Source organism: Zootermopsis nevadensis, unplaced genomic scaffold (assembly GCF_977971745.1).
Source record: "Zootermopsis nevadensis isolate Lab colony 2312 unplaced genomic scaffold, Znev_1.0 Znev_ptg000003l, whole genome shotgun sequence".
NCBI lineage: Eukaryota > Metazoa > Arthropoda > Insecta > Blattodea > Termopsidae > Zootermopsis > Zootermopsis nevadensis.
In genome coordinates this window covers 8,219,610-8,237,152 of record NW_028259135.1, presented here as the reverse complement: position 1 = coordinate 8,237,152, position 17,543 = coordinate 8,219,610, and the positions used below count along the sequence as shown (strand labels likewise).

The following is a 17,543-nucleotide window of genomic DNA, read 5'->3' as shown; positions in this document are numbered from 1 at the left end:
GTAGTGTTTGTTGTTGTGCCTGTTTGTGTGTAGCTGTCTCCCTCTGCCTTCTGCCCAGGGAGGCACGCTTGTGACGTCGTTTCTTTCATTTCAGCTGCCTCCGAGCGCTCTTCACGAGAGCTCGTACCGGCGGTCAGGCCCCCACCCCCGCTCCCTCCGCCACGCTTTCCGAACAGCGCTGTTTGACAATGGGAAACTCTTAACATCGGTAATTTCTCCGTGTCAGCCCCGCTCCCCCTGCTGCTAGCAGTGCCGGGAGTAGAGGGGCAGCTTTACGACCTCGTCTCGGACTGTGGCAAGGCATGCGTGCTCTACCTGCGACACAGCCTGCACCGGTCCTGTCACTGAGAAGAGACAGATCAGAAAATGAAGTGAAAATGATCAACGATTCCAGGCCTGGGCCTTTTCCCCATGTGTATATTCTCAAGTGTTGTGGACAATCCCTACTAAACAAAATTATCTTCCATTGCACCACGCGCTGTAGTCTGACATTTCATCTATCAATTCTATAAGAATGTTTTTTATTAATCTGTAAGCAGCCTAATAGAATGGACAAGGAGTGGTATAGTGTTTTGTTAATCTTGTGTGAGGTGGAGCGAGAGAGCATGGTGAACCTCCACCTCTTTGGGAGAAACAAAAATCTTACAAATCTGTGAATTGCTCAGTGTGTAGGCAGCAGCTCTCTCCATGTCTTGAGTGTGCACTAATCAAAATATCCCACCCCTAGTCATAGCATTAGTTTGTGCATTGTGTGTGTGCGCGCGTGTGTGTGAGTGAGAATGGTTCATTAGTGGCACTAATATCAGTCCCAGACATCGTTTTTAATGCGTACTGTTGTGTATGTATACACTGCGACTTATTCTAATCACGTACACTGCCAGGACATCACATTGGAATGTACATAACCCACACTCAAAAGGACGGAACTAGCGACGTCAGGTGCTCAATTTTGAATAGTTGTCACCAAGCAGCAAGACGTATTAGTGTAGTATAGTGTAATGTTTTCATCTCCTCCGTTTCTTGTCTTGTCAGTAAGGCTGGGACGCCCGTCTGTTGCGTCAGAGCACGCTGGAGATTCCCTAGGGAACCTGGTGCCAGCGGCTAACGATGGACGGGCTCGCAGGATGAATCTGGTAGTTTGATTTCAGGAACTAGAGACTGCTTAAAGCAAGATGGTTTGTGGTGTGACTGACAAGAAACAAACAATTTTAAGGTGTATTTTAAGGATGCAGTTCTTTAGGGTGGGAAGTGAACGGTTGCTCATGTTAACACAGTAGACAACATTCCACCTGCCATTTGAGTTCAGAAATAAACCATAATGCCTTTATGGGGGGAATGAAAAACTGTCAGATTTCTTTTCTAAACCACCTGCACAATATCTGACAGATTGCGGTCTTTTCCAGGAATGGATCGTTTTAAATACACTGTTTACATAAAACATATTTTCGGGCTATAACCTTATAATAGAACGATGCCATAGGTGTGTGTCATTATTTCCAACTTAAGTTCTAGTTAGAGGGCCCTCTGAGTGCTGTGGAATGTTTACCATTCCCTTCCTCCATTACCAATTTTTGTTTTAACTGGTCTTACTTTGGGACGAGGGAAACGTGCAATTCCTAGTGGACAGAAACTGTGACTAATAATTATTGAGGAGTCGTGCCGTGGCACACTCTGGCTCGTCTGGGCAGGAGACGAATGTTATTCTAAATGTACATATTGTTACATATTCCTGATGACGACTTGTGTTCTTCAGTTTATTTTTTAAAAATTTCTGTGTATGTAGCAGTACATATAATTCCTAGATTTTAGCCATCTGTTAGATATGTTGGGGAGTACGGAGCACGTTCCTCAGTAATACACATTATAATATAGACTAACGTGGACTTGAAGCACTGTGGGGAGGAAAACTGCGCCATGTTCTCGTTGAACAGCTGAACACCATTTCTACCCTCTGCAGCATCAGTTACATGTTCTTTTTTAACCATAGCATAAATTGTTTTGAACATCAACTGAACTGCACGCAGTTTTCCACCTGCCACACTGTACAGCAGGTTGTGTCAGTGTGTAAAGTTCCATGAATGCAATAAAACTCTATCTCTATAAGGATCAACATGGTCTGTATTCATTGCCTGCCCCTGTCCATCACAGTGTAGTCCTTCATCAGCCTGCCCCTCACAACTTGCCTGAATATGGTCAGTGATTCAATTTCAGATGCTTGTTTGTAATGAAGGTTGGTTAACTTCAGGAAAAATACACCACCATCCGATTATCTTGTAAGACCTCATTTTACACAGTCTGTTTTGCATGTGAAACTTTGTTACTGTGAGGTGAAGATCAGAAATTAAAAAAAATGCTGTGGTGAAGATGAAGTGTGTTCTTTAAGCCCTGCAATAAACAGTGAAGCTAAACAGGCAGTGGGGTGTGTCCTGCAGCTTGCCATCCAGACGTCAGTGAGTAAGGGTGCGGTTTCAGATAAGCAGTGTCTTTTATTATGACTCAGAAGCGTAAGAATTTTATGTATAACATTCTGAACTTGATGAAAATCCAAAAAAACAAAAATATTTAAAGGGACAGTTCTGATTGACAAGAATTATCTAAGTGTTTTGGACCTTTCTTGTCAAGGAAGTTTGTAACAGTGCCAGGCTGGCAGATGTGTCACACAGATGACCTCTCCATCCTCTGCACAAGTAGAACAAATACCATTAGGTGGAAAACAGATGGTGGAAGTGAACCCAAGCCAGTTACTGGGCTCATTCACTGCTCACATACACAAAAGTGACCTCACATGTCCTGCTTTCTGCCGACTACTTATTGTTAAATTCACGTATGACTTCTCTCACTGGTTTATAATGTACTACAGCTGCTGGTCTGCCCGGGCTTCTGACTGGTTTTGGTGATGGATGGGCTGCTTTGCCAACATTCAGTACTGGTGGCCTGGCTGCTAATTTCATTGGACGGTTCCATTCAGCACCTTCACCTGTTCCTGGTGGTGAAGGTATTTTGTTCAGTGACTGTGCACTCCCAGTGCGTTTGTGAGTCATGAACTGTAGTACTCCTCGTGGCCCCTGCCTCAAGCTACTTGCTCTTTGGAAGGACGGACTAGGAGTAGCCAGCTTCTGCTCAACATAAGGTGTCCCAGGCCACATGAGGTTGTGTGCCTTCCTCCTCATGGTCTGATCCTGCCACAGAAATCATGAGCACGAATTGGATGGAGGATTCACAGATGCAAACCACATAAAGTCAAGGAGATCACAGTAACATAGAAATGAAACCTCTGAAGAGACCATACATTTTAAAAAATGTCTATTTGAGATTGTTTTGTGTTGCTTACACGTGCTACTACATATTTTGTGACGTGCATTTAGATGAATGCAGTGACACTATGACATTGTAAACTATCATTTGCAAACAGTTCTCAAGCAAAAACTTGCCATCAGTTTTAAGTAATTTAGTCATAAAGATGATCCTGAACACCATTACAGAAAGGAGTTTATCACTTGCTGGGGGGGGGGGGGATATTTAGGCAATAAATTTATACACAATAAAAGAAGAAAACAACAAGTCCCAAGACTGGAGTGAAATGTTGCAAATCCTCAAATTAGATTGGATTTATTAATTACAAAAACAGGTGGGGACAGCTCTTGAAGAAGCCCTACCTTCAGCCATGAGTGAGACAGCACCTCGGTGATTCCCAGTCGCTGTGTGGGCTCAGTTCTGAGCATGCCTTTGATGAGACTAGTCACTGTGCTTGATACACTGCGCCAGTTGTGATCTGAGAATGGAACAATCCCTCTCTTGACATCCTCTATTCTTTTAAAGGGCATCTGGGAACTCAGACTACACAAAATTAAAGAGATGTTAGTGGTTTCATACTCCTCTTACTGAGCACAGAATGCATGCCTGTATCTATATGAACGTACCAAAAATAAAGAACGATCCCCATGCTCCAGATGTCCACCTGCTTCGTGTACACTTGTGTGTTAGTAAAGACCTCAGGTGCTCTGTAGAATGATGTCCCTACGTTTGTATCCATCTCAGTGCCTGGTCTTAGAATCTTAGACACCCCAAAGTCTGCCACTTTTATGAGAGTCTCAGGACGTTTAGATGTCAGCAGAATGTTCGCAGGCTGTAACAGATGCGATGTACATATCCTTGTAATTTATGAATATTGGTGATGTTAAATTAACATATTCTTTACACATTACATTTAATAAAGATATGATTAACTACTGGCTTAGAATATAAAGCTTATGTCACAATTCTGTAACACATCATGCACCTCATAGCTCTGGTCTTCCCTGAGGATCTGAAGTTTCATTGCCATCACAAATGTCTGCACTTGGTCAGCCGCACCAAGATAATATTCATCCCTGAAGTAAGAAGTTCTACAACTAAAACTGTTCCACTCTTGTTTGTGTGGAACATGTGAGCCTACCTTAATGTCACGGTGCACAATATTTTGTTGGTGTAAATACTGAATCGCTAGTACCAACTGGAAGAAGATGAGTTTTATGTGAGCCTCCTGGAGTGTCTTGTGTGGATATACACGCCTGGACAGGTCACCCCCCTCCATGAACTCCAATACAATGAACTGGATGGAGGACGTGTCCACAACCTCCTCTGTGTTGATGACACAGGGCTACCAACAAGGGAAATATATTTTCTGTTTCAGCTGAACAAAATTATGAGGGTCAGAAGAATTTTGTGGGAAGGAAAGTAAGCACACAATAACTCACATGTCTGATTTTTCGCAGGATCTCAGCTTCAGTGTGCACATACTTGAGAATATTTGGGTGCTTCTTTACTGTCTTCATCGCATATCTCTTGCCTGTGCTCTGAGAACAAAAGCAGCACACATCAGTTTGTCCATCTGTCTGTGATCTGTAATCAGTAGCATTTGCAGTCTGTCCATTTTGACAGTATTTTATGTTTACAAATCAGATCATAATAAAAAATTGCAATAATTCTTGTAATGCATGGGCAAATAGGACTATCAGCCTAAAGTTTCTCTCTGTCTTGTTAAATACTCGGGAAACTGAAAAGTATTAAGATAATGAGATGCAATACAGAAACATAAGAACACCATAAAAATGGTTCATTCAGACATTTTATGAATTTAAGAAGGGATAGTGATTGTATGGTTGCCTATATGACAAAATGAATACTTACTTTAATAATGTTTACATAAGTTATGAAATACATTATGATGTTCTATTTGTCCACCTAAATTTTAAAAGTGGGAACTGTTTCAGACTAAGGTTACAGAATGATATGCACCACTGCCATACATTTCACCTTCTCAAATATTAGCGAAACTTCTCCAAAACCACCCTCGCCCAGGGAGTAGGATACCAGGTACTTTTCACTGATCCTCTCGGGGAAGTTTCCGCTCAGTGCGTCACAACGTGACTTGTCCAGGTACACGAACACTGCAACAGTTTCAACAGAGTGTTACAGAGTATGGACTCTGTGGGGGAAGGACAAGGTGCTGGCATAACAGGAGTGGAGACTGGCAGTTTTATGAGGTCAGTGCCACAAGAAATGTACAGTTAGGTAACCACAAGGTGAGAGGGCCCCTGCAAGGCCTATAAATAAGGTCAATACAAAGTTATTGATGTGTCTTAAGCACCTCATTATGCAGGCATAATAAATATTTCCATGAGATCATGGCAAAAGACAGAGGTGTTTGGGTAACATCATGTAATGAATAGGTGTGGTTTTATGAAAATAGTGATTAACCTCCAGTCTTAAAATAATTTCTTGACCACCTGAAAACCTGTCAGCTTGTAGTGCTGTGAACTCAGTTGTCAGCAGATGTCTAGCGAGGAAGTGGATCAGCACCATACGCACTCACCCTATGGTGCAAGGTGTTCTTTGAAAAGTCGATTGTATACTCGGCTTGTCAAAGAATAGCCCACTTTCTTTGTGGAACCTGAAGGTTCACTGCCGTGTTCACAAAAGCCTACTACCATACTCTATCCTGAGCTACGTGCATCCAATTCACTCCATTCAGCATTATATGTACTAAAACTATTTGTAGTCTAACCACTATCATAAAGACAAATCCACACCTCAAACACTGAGGTTGTGCTATTCCAGTGGAATCAAATTTTCCGTGGTAGCTTAAACTTTTAAGTCTGTAGTAGATCTGTTAATAAGAATGTGCTTTGTGAGCATCATGTTGGCAGCAATTCCTACCTGTCAGATGTGGCTTAGTGATCGCTATGCGGTCATTATGTTTCAGAACAGTTTTCTGTCCTTGGTCAACTTTCTTTTCATTGATGTATGTTACCCCTAAATTCTCCAGGTAGGCAACATTCTTCTTCCTGCTGATCTTGAACTGTTTATTGGGCAGTAGATTGTAATCGATCTTGTCCAGCTGCGAATCTTTTATGATGTAACTGCAACTGGCATCCTTACCCACAGTGTATTCATCCTTCTTCATCTCTGCAGCAAGGAAGCAAGTAGCTTTAGACTTTATTTGTGCACCTGATGAAGTTTGACTTTCCAAAATTAGGATCAAAATTGTTATGTTAAACCATTGAGTAAAGCCAGACATAAAGTGAATAAATCAACATGGAATTTTTGAGGAGCTGAATGAACACCTGCCCCCTTGCAGTATGTCTGATTCCTTTGTGGTGTCTGCTTTTTGATGCCTGTAGTCTTGTAAATGGTTACCAACATTTTGGAGTAACATTGATAACCTAACCTATAATGTCACGTGTCATCACATTTCAAGATACCATGATCGCTACCATCTCAGAGAGGGCTGGTCCTTGGTGGAGTAGCCTGCAGTGCTGCTGCTAATGATGAGTGTGTAGCTTCTGTGAAATAATGACTGACAGCAGAAAACCAAAGCACTCAGAGAAAAGCTGCTCCATCACCACTTATTCCCCTTAACTTTATGAAGATTCTGTACAAAAGCTCAGTGTAAGTGTTACAAGGTGCATGCATCTGCTTTTTTTTTCTAACATTTAACTTTGTCTTCACTCACACTTGGCCGTTGTGCAGCAGCTTGTCATATACCAGTATGATCATTATAAAATAAAATTGGATCAGTGGATAGGCAACACATGTCAGTTGATACATTTCTGTCACACAGTTAACTATGCCTTTCATATATAACACCACTCTCCAAATGTTTGATTCAGGAGTGTGTTACTAATACTTATGAATAGAACACTGCAGAATGTAATGCAAGACTGAAGAGTATTGCATTCAACCACAAGTCCAGCATTGAACTCTCAGTGGTATATTTTTTACTAGTATACTTTACATTTGCGAATTCTTTCTCGTGCTTTTTTCACTGCACCAGGGACAGGGATTTATTAGCTACAGTATATTTATATCATGATGTTTATATTTTTGCCTGGTAAAGTTGGTAAAATTTCATCAGCACAGACCAGAATTTGCTGAGTCCCATTCCAATCCCCTCTGTCACACAGCTTTCTAAAGGAAAGCTGATAAGTAGTGATGATAAAAACATTACTTCAGATGATACTGATTAGGAAATTCATCAGGTGAATATCTGTCTACCTAACTACCTGTATGGACTATAGGTGTCATTTTAACACATTCTTATTGCCAAAGTAATTTAATTGGAAAACCATTAGGTGCAGACGTCATCTATAAATAGCTTATGTTTTGTCCCATTGTAAACCCATTTTTTCTCAGAGAGTAATGGTATTTAGTTGCCCTATTACATCAAAATTGACACTGATGTCCTCAATAATTTCATCTACATGTGAACTTAAACTTCAGGGAAAAATGTTGAATAAAATTGTTGTTTAAAAATTGACATTCCTAAGTAAAAATGATCTCAAAGAGACCAGTTTTAGAAACCTGCATTAAATGGTTCTGGCAATGCTCTTATATCATACTGAAATGACCAACAGGCGGGACTGTTTAAAGTAGATACAAAGAGCAACAGCTTCCCAGGAGGAGTTTCCTTTGTTAACGTCAGTCAATCCATGAGTCTTTTGAAAGTGGATGTATGCATAAACAGTGCATCACCCTATATGACTGCTTCTTCATTAGGAACTCGGCCTAAAAATGAACATTTGCTCTGTAGCATTAAGTATTTGGAAACGTTGTATAAAGTGAAGCTTTTGCGGCGACAAGTTGGTGAAAGACTCTTGGGCAACAAGCCACGTCAGGTGGCTGAACGGTGAATGAACGATTTCTTCTGGAAGAAATGGTCCCTTCACCATTCAGTCACGTGAGACGGCTTGTTGCCCGAGAGTCTTTCATTTATTTTCAAATGCAGTGCAGGAAGGATATAAGTACAGTCACTGGTCCAGGAAAATTTGAAATTTGTGAATGCAGTACTTTACCTAGAAAAGGGAGTGTGTCCTTCAATGGATACAGCAGACCCCACACAGGTTTCCTGAGCATCGTGATGAGCAGCCTGCAACTGATGTGAGCACAACCACTGGAACCTCTTATCTTATCTAGGATAAGCTTTAGCAGCAAAGGTCAACAAGAGGGATGTGTACTGAAAATTGTTTACTTATCTAAGTTCCATATCAAAATACTTGGTGTATTTTGGAAGGGAGAAAATTTATACCAAAGCTGGTAACACTGTCTGTACATGAATCATATAAACATGAAGAGACAACCTCAACGTTAACGAGTTTAGCCCTTTTTTGTTGAACCCTGTCACTGAACCCAGACATAGAGGTCACCAAATGGTCAAGTGTTTAATCAAATAGATCATGTATTAATAGATAAGATAAGAGCTTCGGGAATACAAGATGTGAGGTCATTTAGAGGGGCTGACGGAGATACAGATCACTACCTCGTTAGAGCAAGATACCTGTGTAAGATAACCAGGACACCTAGACAGAATTTGGAAAAAATTCCTAAAATTCCTAAAATAAAGGTGGTGGCTTTGGAAGAACAAGAAATTAAATTTAACTACCAACAATCCATTGTAAGAGAATTTGAAGACCGGATAGATAAAATGGAGGAAGGAGTCGAGACTTGTTGGGAAGAGTTGAAAGCAGTGATTAAGAGAGCAACGGAAGAAAATATCGGATATGAGGAAAGGATACCAAGGAATGAATGGTATGATGATGAATGTGCAGCAAGTCTCGAGGAAAGGAATGTAGCGCGTAAAATATATCTGGGGCGCCCAACAAGAATTAAATACAAAGAGTATCAGGAGAAACGTAGAATAGCGAATCATATATGTAGACGGAAAAAAAGAGCAGTATACAATAAACACTTGGAAGAAATGGAAAATAACTTCAAAGAGAACAACCTTAAACAAGCTTATAAAGAAGTGAACTATAATAGGAAAGGCTATGCCCCCAAAACAAACCTGATTAGAATTGGAGATGAAATTATTGGTACAACGGAAGGGATCCTGAATAAATGGAAGGAACATTTCCAACAGCTACTTAACACCGAGGCAAGTAAGGAAGAAACCGGAAGGAGCATCATTGAGGTAGAGGAAATGGAACTAGAGCCACCAGATAGACTGGATGTGTCCCTGGCCATAAAAGCCCAAAAAAGAGGTAAGGCCCCGGGCATAGATAATATACCAGCAGAGTTAATTAAATCGGGTGGAACAGCATTGGAAAACATAATATATACTCTCGTGAAGCAGATATGGCAAAAAGAGCAAATACCTGAAGAATGGAAAATCGGATTGATATGTCCAATATATAAAAAAGGGGACAGGTTGAATTGCCAGAACTATAGAGGTATAACCCTATTATGTACGGTCTATAAAATATTTACTTATTTACTGCGGAAAAGACTGGAGGAAGATTATAATAAAATTATAGGAGAATACCAATCAGGCTTCCGCGCTGGAAGGTCGACAATAGATCAAATCTATACTATAGCTGAAAAATTTTGGGAATTTGATCTCAATCTCTATCATCTATTTATTGATTTTCGAACGGCATATGATAGCATAAGTAGAGAAGGACTATATAAAATCATGGCGGAACAAGGGATACATTCTAAGATGATACGACTGGTAAAAATGACTATGTCTGGCTCCAAGGCCCGGGTTAAGATCTGTGGCGGTATGACTGATCTATTTGAAGTTGGATCGGAACTTAAACAAGGGGATGGTCTAGCACCAATGCTCTTTAATCTTGCTCTGCACTGGGTTGTTAAACAAACCAAGGTGGATCTCAATAGCACATTATTATATAAGAATGCCCAAATAGTAGGATATGCCGATGACCTCGATATAATGGGTCGAACGCTACCAGCATTAGAAGGAATATATAAGGATCTGGAATTAGGAGCTGCTAAAGTAGGGCTACATGTTAATGAAAGGAAGACTAAATGGATGATACAAAGTAGAGATAGACAAAGAATAACGATCCAGCCTAACATGACATTGGAGATATTCCAAGAAGTACAAGAATTTAAATATCTTGGAACAATCCTGACAAGTAATAATGATGAGTTGACTGAAGTACAAAGTAGAATAACAGCAGCAAATAAAATATATTTTGCGTTAAAAAGGATTATGAAATCTAATTGTGTACATAAAAACAGTAAAATAAGGATATATAAGACCATCATCAGGAGTATCCTCTGCTATGCAAGTGAGCTCTGGACACTGACAAAGAAAACAGAAATGATGCTGGGCGCACTTGAGAGGAAGATTTTGAGAAGAATCTTTGGACCAGTTCAGGAAAACTCGAAGTGGAGGATACGCTACAATCATGAGCTATATAGACTATATAAAAGTGATGATATAGTAACTCACATTAAACTGAGAAGGTTGGAATGGGCTGGACATGTCTACAGGATGGAAGAGTATAGGATACCCAAAAAATATTGGAAGGAAGAATATATGGGAGAAGGCCAGTGGGAAGACCTAAAGGTAGATGGCTGGATGCAGTGACGACTGACTCCAGAAATCTCCTTGGAACAGCAGCTTGGAGAAGGATAGCGTTGGATAGAGAGGATTGGAGGAAGAAGATAGAGGAGGCTAGGGCTCGATTTTGGGCTGTTACGCCATAGTAGTAGTAGTAGTAGTCACTGAACCATTGGTCTAGATGTGTTGGAGCAACAGACATGCAAAATCTGCATTTTCAATAAGACAGAGCCCCATCACATTTCCCCAGCCACAGCCAATCCCTGTTGCTGGTAGCAATGGAAGAGCTCAAGCTACACCCGAGAGACGACTATAAATGTGAATACGGACAGGAGATGCAATATGAATTTGTCATTACTTGGGTTACTGATGTTGATATCAAATGTCACTTCCTCTAAAACTTTTTTCAGTCAAATTTTAATGTGGCAATGCTTAATCTTAAATGTGTTCTCTCCAACTATGACACTGAATTGTAAACAGACCTAAGAGACTAGAGAAAACAGTAGAATGAGGAGCTCCATAATAATAGGGTGATCAAAATATGGACGGAACAAATGGGGCATGGTAGAGATGTGAAATACATGTACAGTTTGGTTGGAAAAGCTTTGGAGAAAGGACCTAGTGTAGATGGCAAGATAAAATTAAAATGGATCTTAAGGAAGCAGGTGAAGGATATGGGCAATTTCGAGTGATGGTCTGTTGTGAACATGGCGATGAACCTCTGGGTTCCGTAAAGGGCAAGAATTTTCTTCACTGGCTAGAAAACTATTGCCTTCTTAAGAAGGACTCTGCTCAAAGGAGTTAGGTAATTACTTTAATGTGACTGGACTGAACTGGCTCAGCAGAGGTTACAATGCTGGGCTTTTCTGCTGTCTTTTGTAGCGCGAGTGAACTTCTTGAACGGGTGACTGAGCAGTAGCTTCTTATGTTGAGTAGCAACCAAATTTCAACACAATAAAATATCTATATTTATTACAAATAATTAAATGCAATGTCATGTACAGCAATATACAGTTTCAAAAATTAAAACATTTACAAAGCTACTGTATTGCTGGAATGAGATTCAAGACTTGCTGGAGTATTATATATACACAGTCCAGCTGGGGTACCTGCCACAACACCTTCAGTTCAGACGGAATGAGAACTCTCTCAATTCTTCCTTCCTACGCAACAGGATGCCCTATTCTTTCTCTTCCTTGTGGTACAGACCCCAAAACCAGCTGTCTCACTAATATAAAACTGGACCATCTTCTCATATGGCAGTGAAATTCTGTGATGACCAGCCACTCAGACTGGCCACCACTGTTGACAGGATGAGCACGTGAAACTTGGCAGAAGAAATTTATTTACTTCTGGTTGGATGCCCATACCATTCTTGCATAAGTTCTTGGAGAATTTAATACAGTAAAGCACAGTTTCATAGTATATTAAATCAAGCCATTAGCTGCATCTGTAATTCCCAAAGCAGGCATAACATGACTGTCGTGTTTCAGACCTTGTCTTCAATACAACACATCATAATTAAACACTAAATACAAAATAACCTGTACAAGAACAACATTATTCACACTGAAAACAATATTAATCAAACAACAAATACCCACAGATAAAAGTTTTCAGCGTGACTTTAATTTACATTCATTCTGTTCTGTTGCAGTAGTGACAATCCCAAAAGGGAAACAATGGATCCTGAGATGAGAAAGCAGTTCTCCCCACATCTGCAGGATTACTACATACATGGGGCAACAATATTTCAGACTGAACATAGACATGTCTGGATGAACCCTCAACAGCAACCACGTAAACCTGCTTCATGATTTTGTGGAAACTTACTGCATGGACTTGGTGGAGGTCGTCATGCCAGTGTGAAATGCATCCAGTAAGCCCATTTTCTCATTACATTCAATATTTATTACTCACTCCATTAGACCAAACTTGTGGAGTTTCACTCCAATTAACAGAAACTAATTTTATACCTTACTGATAGGATGTAAACTCTAGAAAGAGTTCCATACTTAGAATTACATAATATTCTGAGATATAAAGACGTAGATACAGGAATGAATGTGTCATGTTCCACCCTTTATCATATACATATCCTGGTTCTTTCTATTTCCCAGTTCACATGCCTGTTTCTTTAGTATTGCACTGATATCATTATCTGTATCCAGTGCAATTCTAGGCTCTCATTTCAAGCAGATGCATGCATGCGGAGCGTTATTGTGTCATGTCACAAATTTCATGCAACTCATTCACACACAATCTGAAATTCAAAACTGATTTGTGGTCACACAAAAGATATGAAACAAGAATGGAAAATATAAAGCAAATAGCCACAAGCATGTAACTGGCATGGGGAAAAGAAGTCTTGTTCCAGCAACACCGTTACTATGGGAAGTGAAAAGACGGCAGGCGGACCATGTTGACGGGCGCGTTACAGGCTGCGTATGTGCCGCGTGCGACGGATCAGCAGACAGCATGATGTTAGTCCACTGCCTGCCTTGGCAAGCTCTGACATGTTCAGTGTCCGCTGCGCGAAGTCAACGCGCTCAGCAAACACCTGTCATCAAAGAATGACTGTCTTGACTAACAAAAATGAAGGTAAAGTTGCCTCTGCAACCCTCGATGGTGTGCAGGAGGGGCTGCATTTCAGACCTCTGTACTAGACGGATGAGTTACGGTCAGCTTTAAGGCCCAGACAAAGATGAAGCAGAATAGAAATGAGAAAAGTGTTCATGTCTTCATAACTTTAATTTAAATAACTCCCACTACAAAGAGAACATCCTTGTTATGTAATTTTCTCTATTTCTAGCACTGCTCATCTCTCTGAAGCTCAACTAAATGTTTATTTGCACATTTTTTAAAACTTGGAGAACGTGCGACAGACATTCAACAGCAGGGAAAACAACTGCTTCTCACATTTTAATATTCAAGAGTGTTTCATTTCAAAATCCTTGTCTAAATTTTATCATGAATCCAAAAATGTATTTACACTGACATTTTTTTCAAACAACTTAACCTAACCTAACCTCACCTTGCAAGATTCTGGGACCTCATCAACAGAGCGGTGGATGAGAGTTCCGTTTATGTACAGGACATTAGCCGCTATGTCTTCTGGCACCGTTAGAGTCTGGTAACTGAAAGTGGCCTCACGTTTGATGCGCTGCACACAAGCAACAATTTTAGGAAAAGTGCATAGAATTTTTATATATATATAGGGTAGGGGGGGAACCCTCACGCAAAGGACTTATCACATACCCTGAGCACCTCCTGTGCAGCCTTTCCTGCGCCCACACAGATGACATCCGGGCCTGCCATTGACACCAGGGCCTTGAGATGTCTTGACTCTGCAACCTGCAATACACACAATTTCATGCAAACTTCTCTCACAAACACCTTTATTATGGCTTCTTCATTCCATGGATTAGAATTCATGAAACCGGTTCAGGATACAAAATATTACATTATTATCCTGATTTAAGTTAAGTCATCAACATAACATATTTACCATGTAGGACTTGACATGATTTTTACTTTTTTTCAGGGGTTAACACATTCACACCTCAGGCCTCTTGCAGCCACTGCACTTTGTTCACGTAACATCACATGATGTACATCTTGTACATGCGACACGTGAGAATGTGAGGAGGAATTCAACAACTATTCATATCCTAATTCATGTCAAAGGCCTGGAACTGAAACAGTACACAAACAGAAGTTCTTCACACTCATAAAATTTCAGGATATTTTAATGAAAAATATGTAGAAGAATCACTTAGCTCATCTACCTACACAGTTCTTCACTGAATACGTAAAAGATTAACATAAAAATGCCATTTCATTGATTAACTTAAAATAAAGTAGCAGCAAATTTGGTCTAAATTCACATTTTGCCACAAATTTCATAATGGTGGTGTAACACTTTCTGGACAACAGATATGAAGGTCAAAATGATAAATGTGAGGAATCCACTTTTAAATATCTGAATTAATGAGACGCAGAAACAGACGGCGTATGCCCACGGTTAAGGCGAGATGATCTATGCCTCTTAATGTCATCCATCATTTGTTATTCTTAAAAGAACACATTTACAATCTGTTTTCATCATCAGGAGAAAAAGAGGGAAGTAGCTACTCAGTTGCCTGCCTGCATTCTCTACTCAACATGCGAGACCAAGTTTCTCGAAACAACATGTAACAGTTTTTGATTTCCCCTCTCACCTGCATCACATCTAGGTCGAGCCTCTCATCAGGGTCTACACAAGGCCTCACCTTGACCGGTGTGCATGGGAACTCTGGGAACGCAGCCGCCACAGCCCGTGCCCCGGCCTCATTTGTCCACTCTGACAGACCCACAAAAAACTCCCGACCTGGAAATACAATTTCAGTCATCAGGTAAGCGAGCAATTCCAAGGTGCACAGTGTCTGGCCGGTCAAGAAATGCCTTTATAAAACCTTGAGGATCATCACTAAGTTCACAAAAGCCAACCACTACACTTTTACCTGAGCCAGTTTAATCCAATACATTTCTGTAAGGTTAGGTTCTTGCAGTACACTTCGATCTATGTAAAGGTCACGCGAGTGGTCTCTTCCTTCATGATTTTCCAGCCATCTTGTTCTGACCATGCATTTTACATGTCCTGAGCATCTAGTCACTCTAAGAACATCATGCAAACAGTACAGATTGTGGGGATCCTCTTATATAATTACCTTTTTAGGTATAATTAAATTTGAGAGATTTTGTCTCTTTGTTTCTTGGAATATTTAATGATGCTTTATTAAGTGATTCATTTATATAGTGCTAAATGTTAGGATGAACTGCAGGGGATATGGAAAAACTGATGTGCTGAAAGTATGTTTCTTCCACAATTAAATTTCTTCATAAACACATTTTGAATGTTCAGACCAGTCAGAAAGTGTACTAAGTTCACCTTTTTATTTGACTATGGAATTTACTAAGTATTGTGACTGGCTTTCATTTTAATAGAGTTCCTCATACAAAATCTCGCTACAATCCATTCACAAAAGAATGTCACAACCTTTGCCTCCTGAATCAAACGAGCCAATGCAGTACCTGTGAAGAGGACATCACCACCATCCAACTTGGCGGACTCATCACCAATTTCAACGATAGGCAGGTCCAGTTCTTTCTTCAGGATTGCTCTGATTGTTTCCACCTGGTGAAAAAAAAGAAACCACCACTTGTAGTGTACAGCTTAGTACTCGATTCACCATCATTAAACCACTCCATTGTCTGGGTATATGTATCTGTGTAGTAGTAGTAAACATGGCTCCAGGATACTTCAATTATCAATGTGCACATATTTCTGTCTTTGATGATGCACTGTTTGAGGCAGTAAGTCTTCCTAAAAGCTGACAATCAAATATAAATACAGATGAAATTTATTCTCAAGTGTGTGTGTGTGTGTATATATATATATATATATATATATATATATATATATATATATATATATATATATATATATAAAAATAAAATACTATGAAAATGAAAGGAACATGAAAAATTGTACAGTGTACTTTCCGAGAAAACAAATTGGTCCATGCATGAATTGGCTCATTGTGAACTTGGCTTTTAGTCTGCTGCCACTGTCCTTGGCTGATGTTAAACAAAGGATATATGAAATTAAATTCCAATTCAACTGCCATGCGAATTTAGTGTCAAATAATTTCAGAGAATGAACATATCTGGTGAAACTGAAAGGAATGGGGGAGGAACTCGTCGTGGCCTATTTCACGGCGCTATCCCGTAATTCGCCAGGAGGGAGTGATGACAACCACGGAAAAAACCTCAAGACAAGATAATCGGTGTGTCGACCTATACTTGAACCGGGTACCTCCCGCATATAAGGCCGATGCGTTAACGTCTGAGCTAACTTACTTGGTATGCGCACAAAATGCAAATCAGTTCAAAAAGAAACGATTGATACGCCAGAAACGCGTGGCTTGCAGAACAACAAACGTGACATCAGGGCCAGTCTTGGGAATGATGTCATGTTCCATGGTTCGAAGCAACAGACTAACGCGAGATTCAAGTCTGAAAATATACATTATCTTGACCGATTTCGAAATTTAAAAAAAAACCGGATCAACTTTTTTTCGTACCGAACTGTACATAAAGCTGTGCAATACCTACCTGGTTTGTGCCCAGTGACCTAAATTCGAGACGTGAAACAAGCAATGCCCAGGAACGAACAGTCAATAACCAGATCACTAGGCGTATTACTGAAGGAAAAAAATTAACCAGATCATCACTAGGCGCATTACTGAAGAAAAAATGTTTACCTCTTTGGTGCGCGACAGCGCCCCTGGTCTAGTAATTAACGCAATCCCATTGCAAACCACTGCGGTATCTTCGACAAACACACACTCAGGCAAGGATTCGTCTGGGGGCAACTCTAACACATCCAAACCCAATTCTCGCAGAAGGCGAACGTATGCTTCATGTTGACGTTTCGCTTCTTCTAATTCTATTTCTCCTCTCGTCCGAAAGGACAGCGGTATGCGGCACACAACTGCGTGCGTATATTTCAATGACGCCATATTACGAAGCCAAACCCCTATTTCGTGTCAGATTTCATAACAATGAATTCGTTCATGTTCAACTTCAACGCTATCTAGTGATATTATGTGTGACTAGGGGGTACTTATCAATGCTGCCAATAGTTGCGTGATAT

At 40.3% G+C, this 17,543-nt stretch overlaps 3 protein-coding genes across 25 annotated transcripts in view; 1 reads left to right on the top strand and 2 right to left on the bottom strand.

Moving 5' to 3' along the window:
• The window catches only part of Glut1 (Glucose transporter 1), a 38,498-nt gene extending 36,388 nt beyond the window's left edge, over window positions 1–2,110 (top strand). For 19 of the 21 annotated variants that reach the window (XR_002545884.1, XM_087342315.1, XM_022080575.1 and 16 more), the window contains one exon: window positions 95–1,026. Coding sequence is in view for 20 of the 21 variants with exons in the window: in XM_022080566.1 (XP_021936258.1) it covers window positions 95–203 (109 nt within the window). In the remaining variant the exon portion in view is untranslated. The other 2 variants (XM_022080570.2, XM_022080568.2) reach the window with 1 other exon arrangement.
• Window positions 2,111–2,466: 356 nt separating this feature from the next.
• On the bottom strand, window positions 2,467–8,684 carry LOC110837933 (ovarian-specific serine/threonine-protein kinase Lok-like). 2 transcript variants are annotated; one of them, XM_022080615.2, is made up of 8 exons: window positions 8,334–8,684; window positions 6,199–6,447; window positions 5,296–5,429; window positions 4,737–4,835; window positions 4,436–4,639; window positions 3,921–4,126; window positions 3,657–3,837; window positions 2,467–3,179 (listed from the first exon to the last, which is right to left on the bottom strand). In XM_022080615.2, exons 1-8 carry the CDS (start codon window positions 8,392–8,394, stop codon window positions 2,805–2,807), a joined length of 1,509 nt encoding a protein of 502 aa, XP_021936307.2. In that variant the 5' UTR covers window positions 8,395–8,684; the 3' UTR covers window positions 2,467–2,804. The 2 variants fall into 2 exon arrangements, with proteins under 2 accessions (XP_021936307.2, XP_087198448.1); XM_087342322.1 differs by lacking the exon at window positions 4,436–4,639.
• Window positions 8,685–11,790: 3,106 nt separating this feature from the next.
• LOC110837932 (N(G),N(G)-dimethylarginine dimethylaminohydrolase 1) lies at window positions 11,791–17,493 on the bottom strand. 2 transcript variants are annotated; one of them, XM_022080613.2, is made up of 6 exons: window positions 17,152–17,493; window positions 15,920–16,022; window positions 15,067–15,215; window positions 14,105–14,200; window positions 13,881–14,009; window positions 11,791–13,406 (listed from the first exon to the last, which is right to left on the bottom strand). In XM_022080613.2, the coding sequence occupies exons 1-6, from the start codon at window positions 17,407–17,409 to the stop codon at window positions 13,281–13,283; spliced, it is 861 nt and encodes a 286-aa protein (XP_021936305.2). In that variant the 5' UTR covers window positions 17,410–17,493; the 3' UTR covers window positions 11,791–13,280. The 2 variants fall into 2 exon arrangements, with proteins under 2 accessions (XP_021936305.2, XP_021936306.2); XM_022080614.2 differs by having other exon boundaries at window positions 15,118–15,215.
• Between the last annotated feature and the right edge of the window lie 50 nt (window positions 17,494–17,543).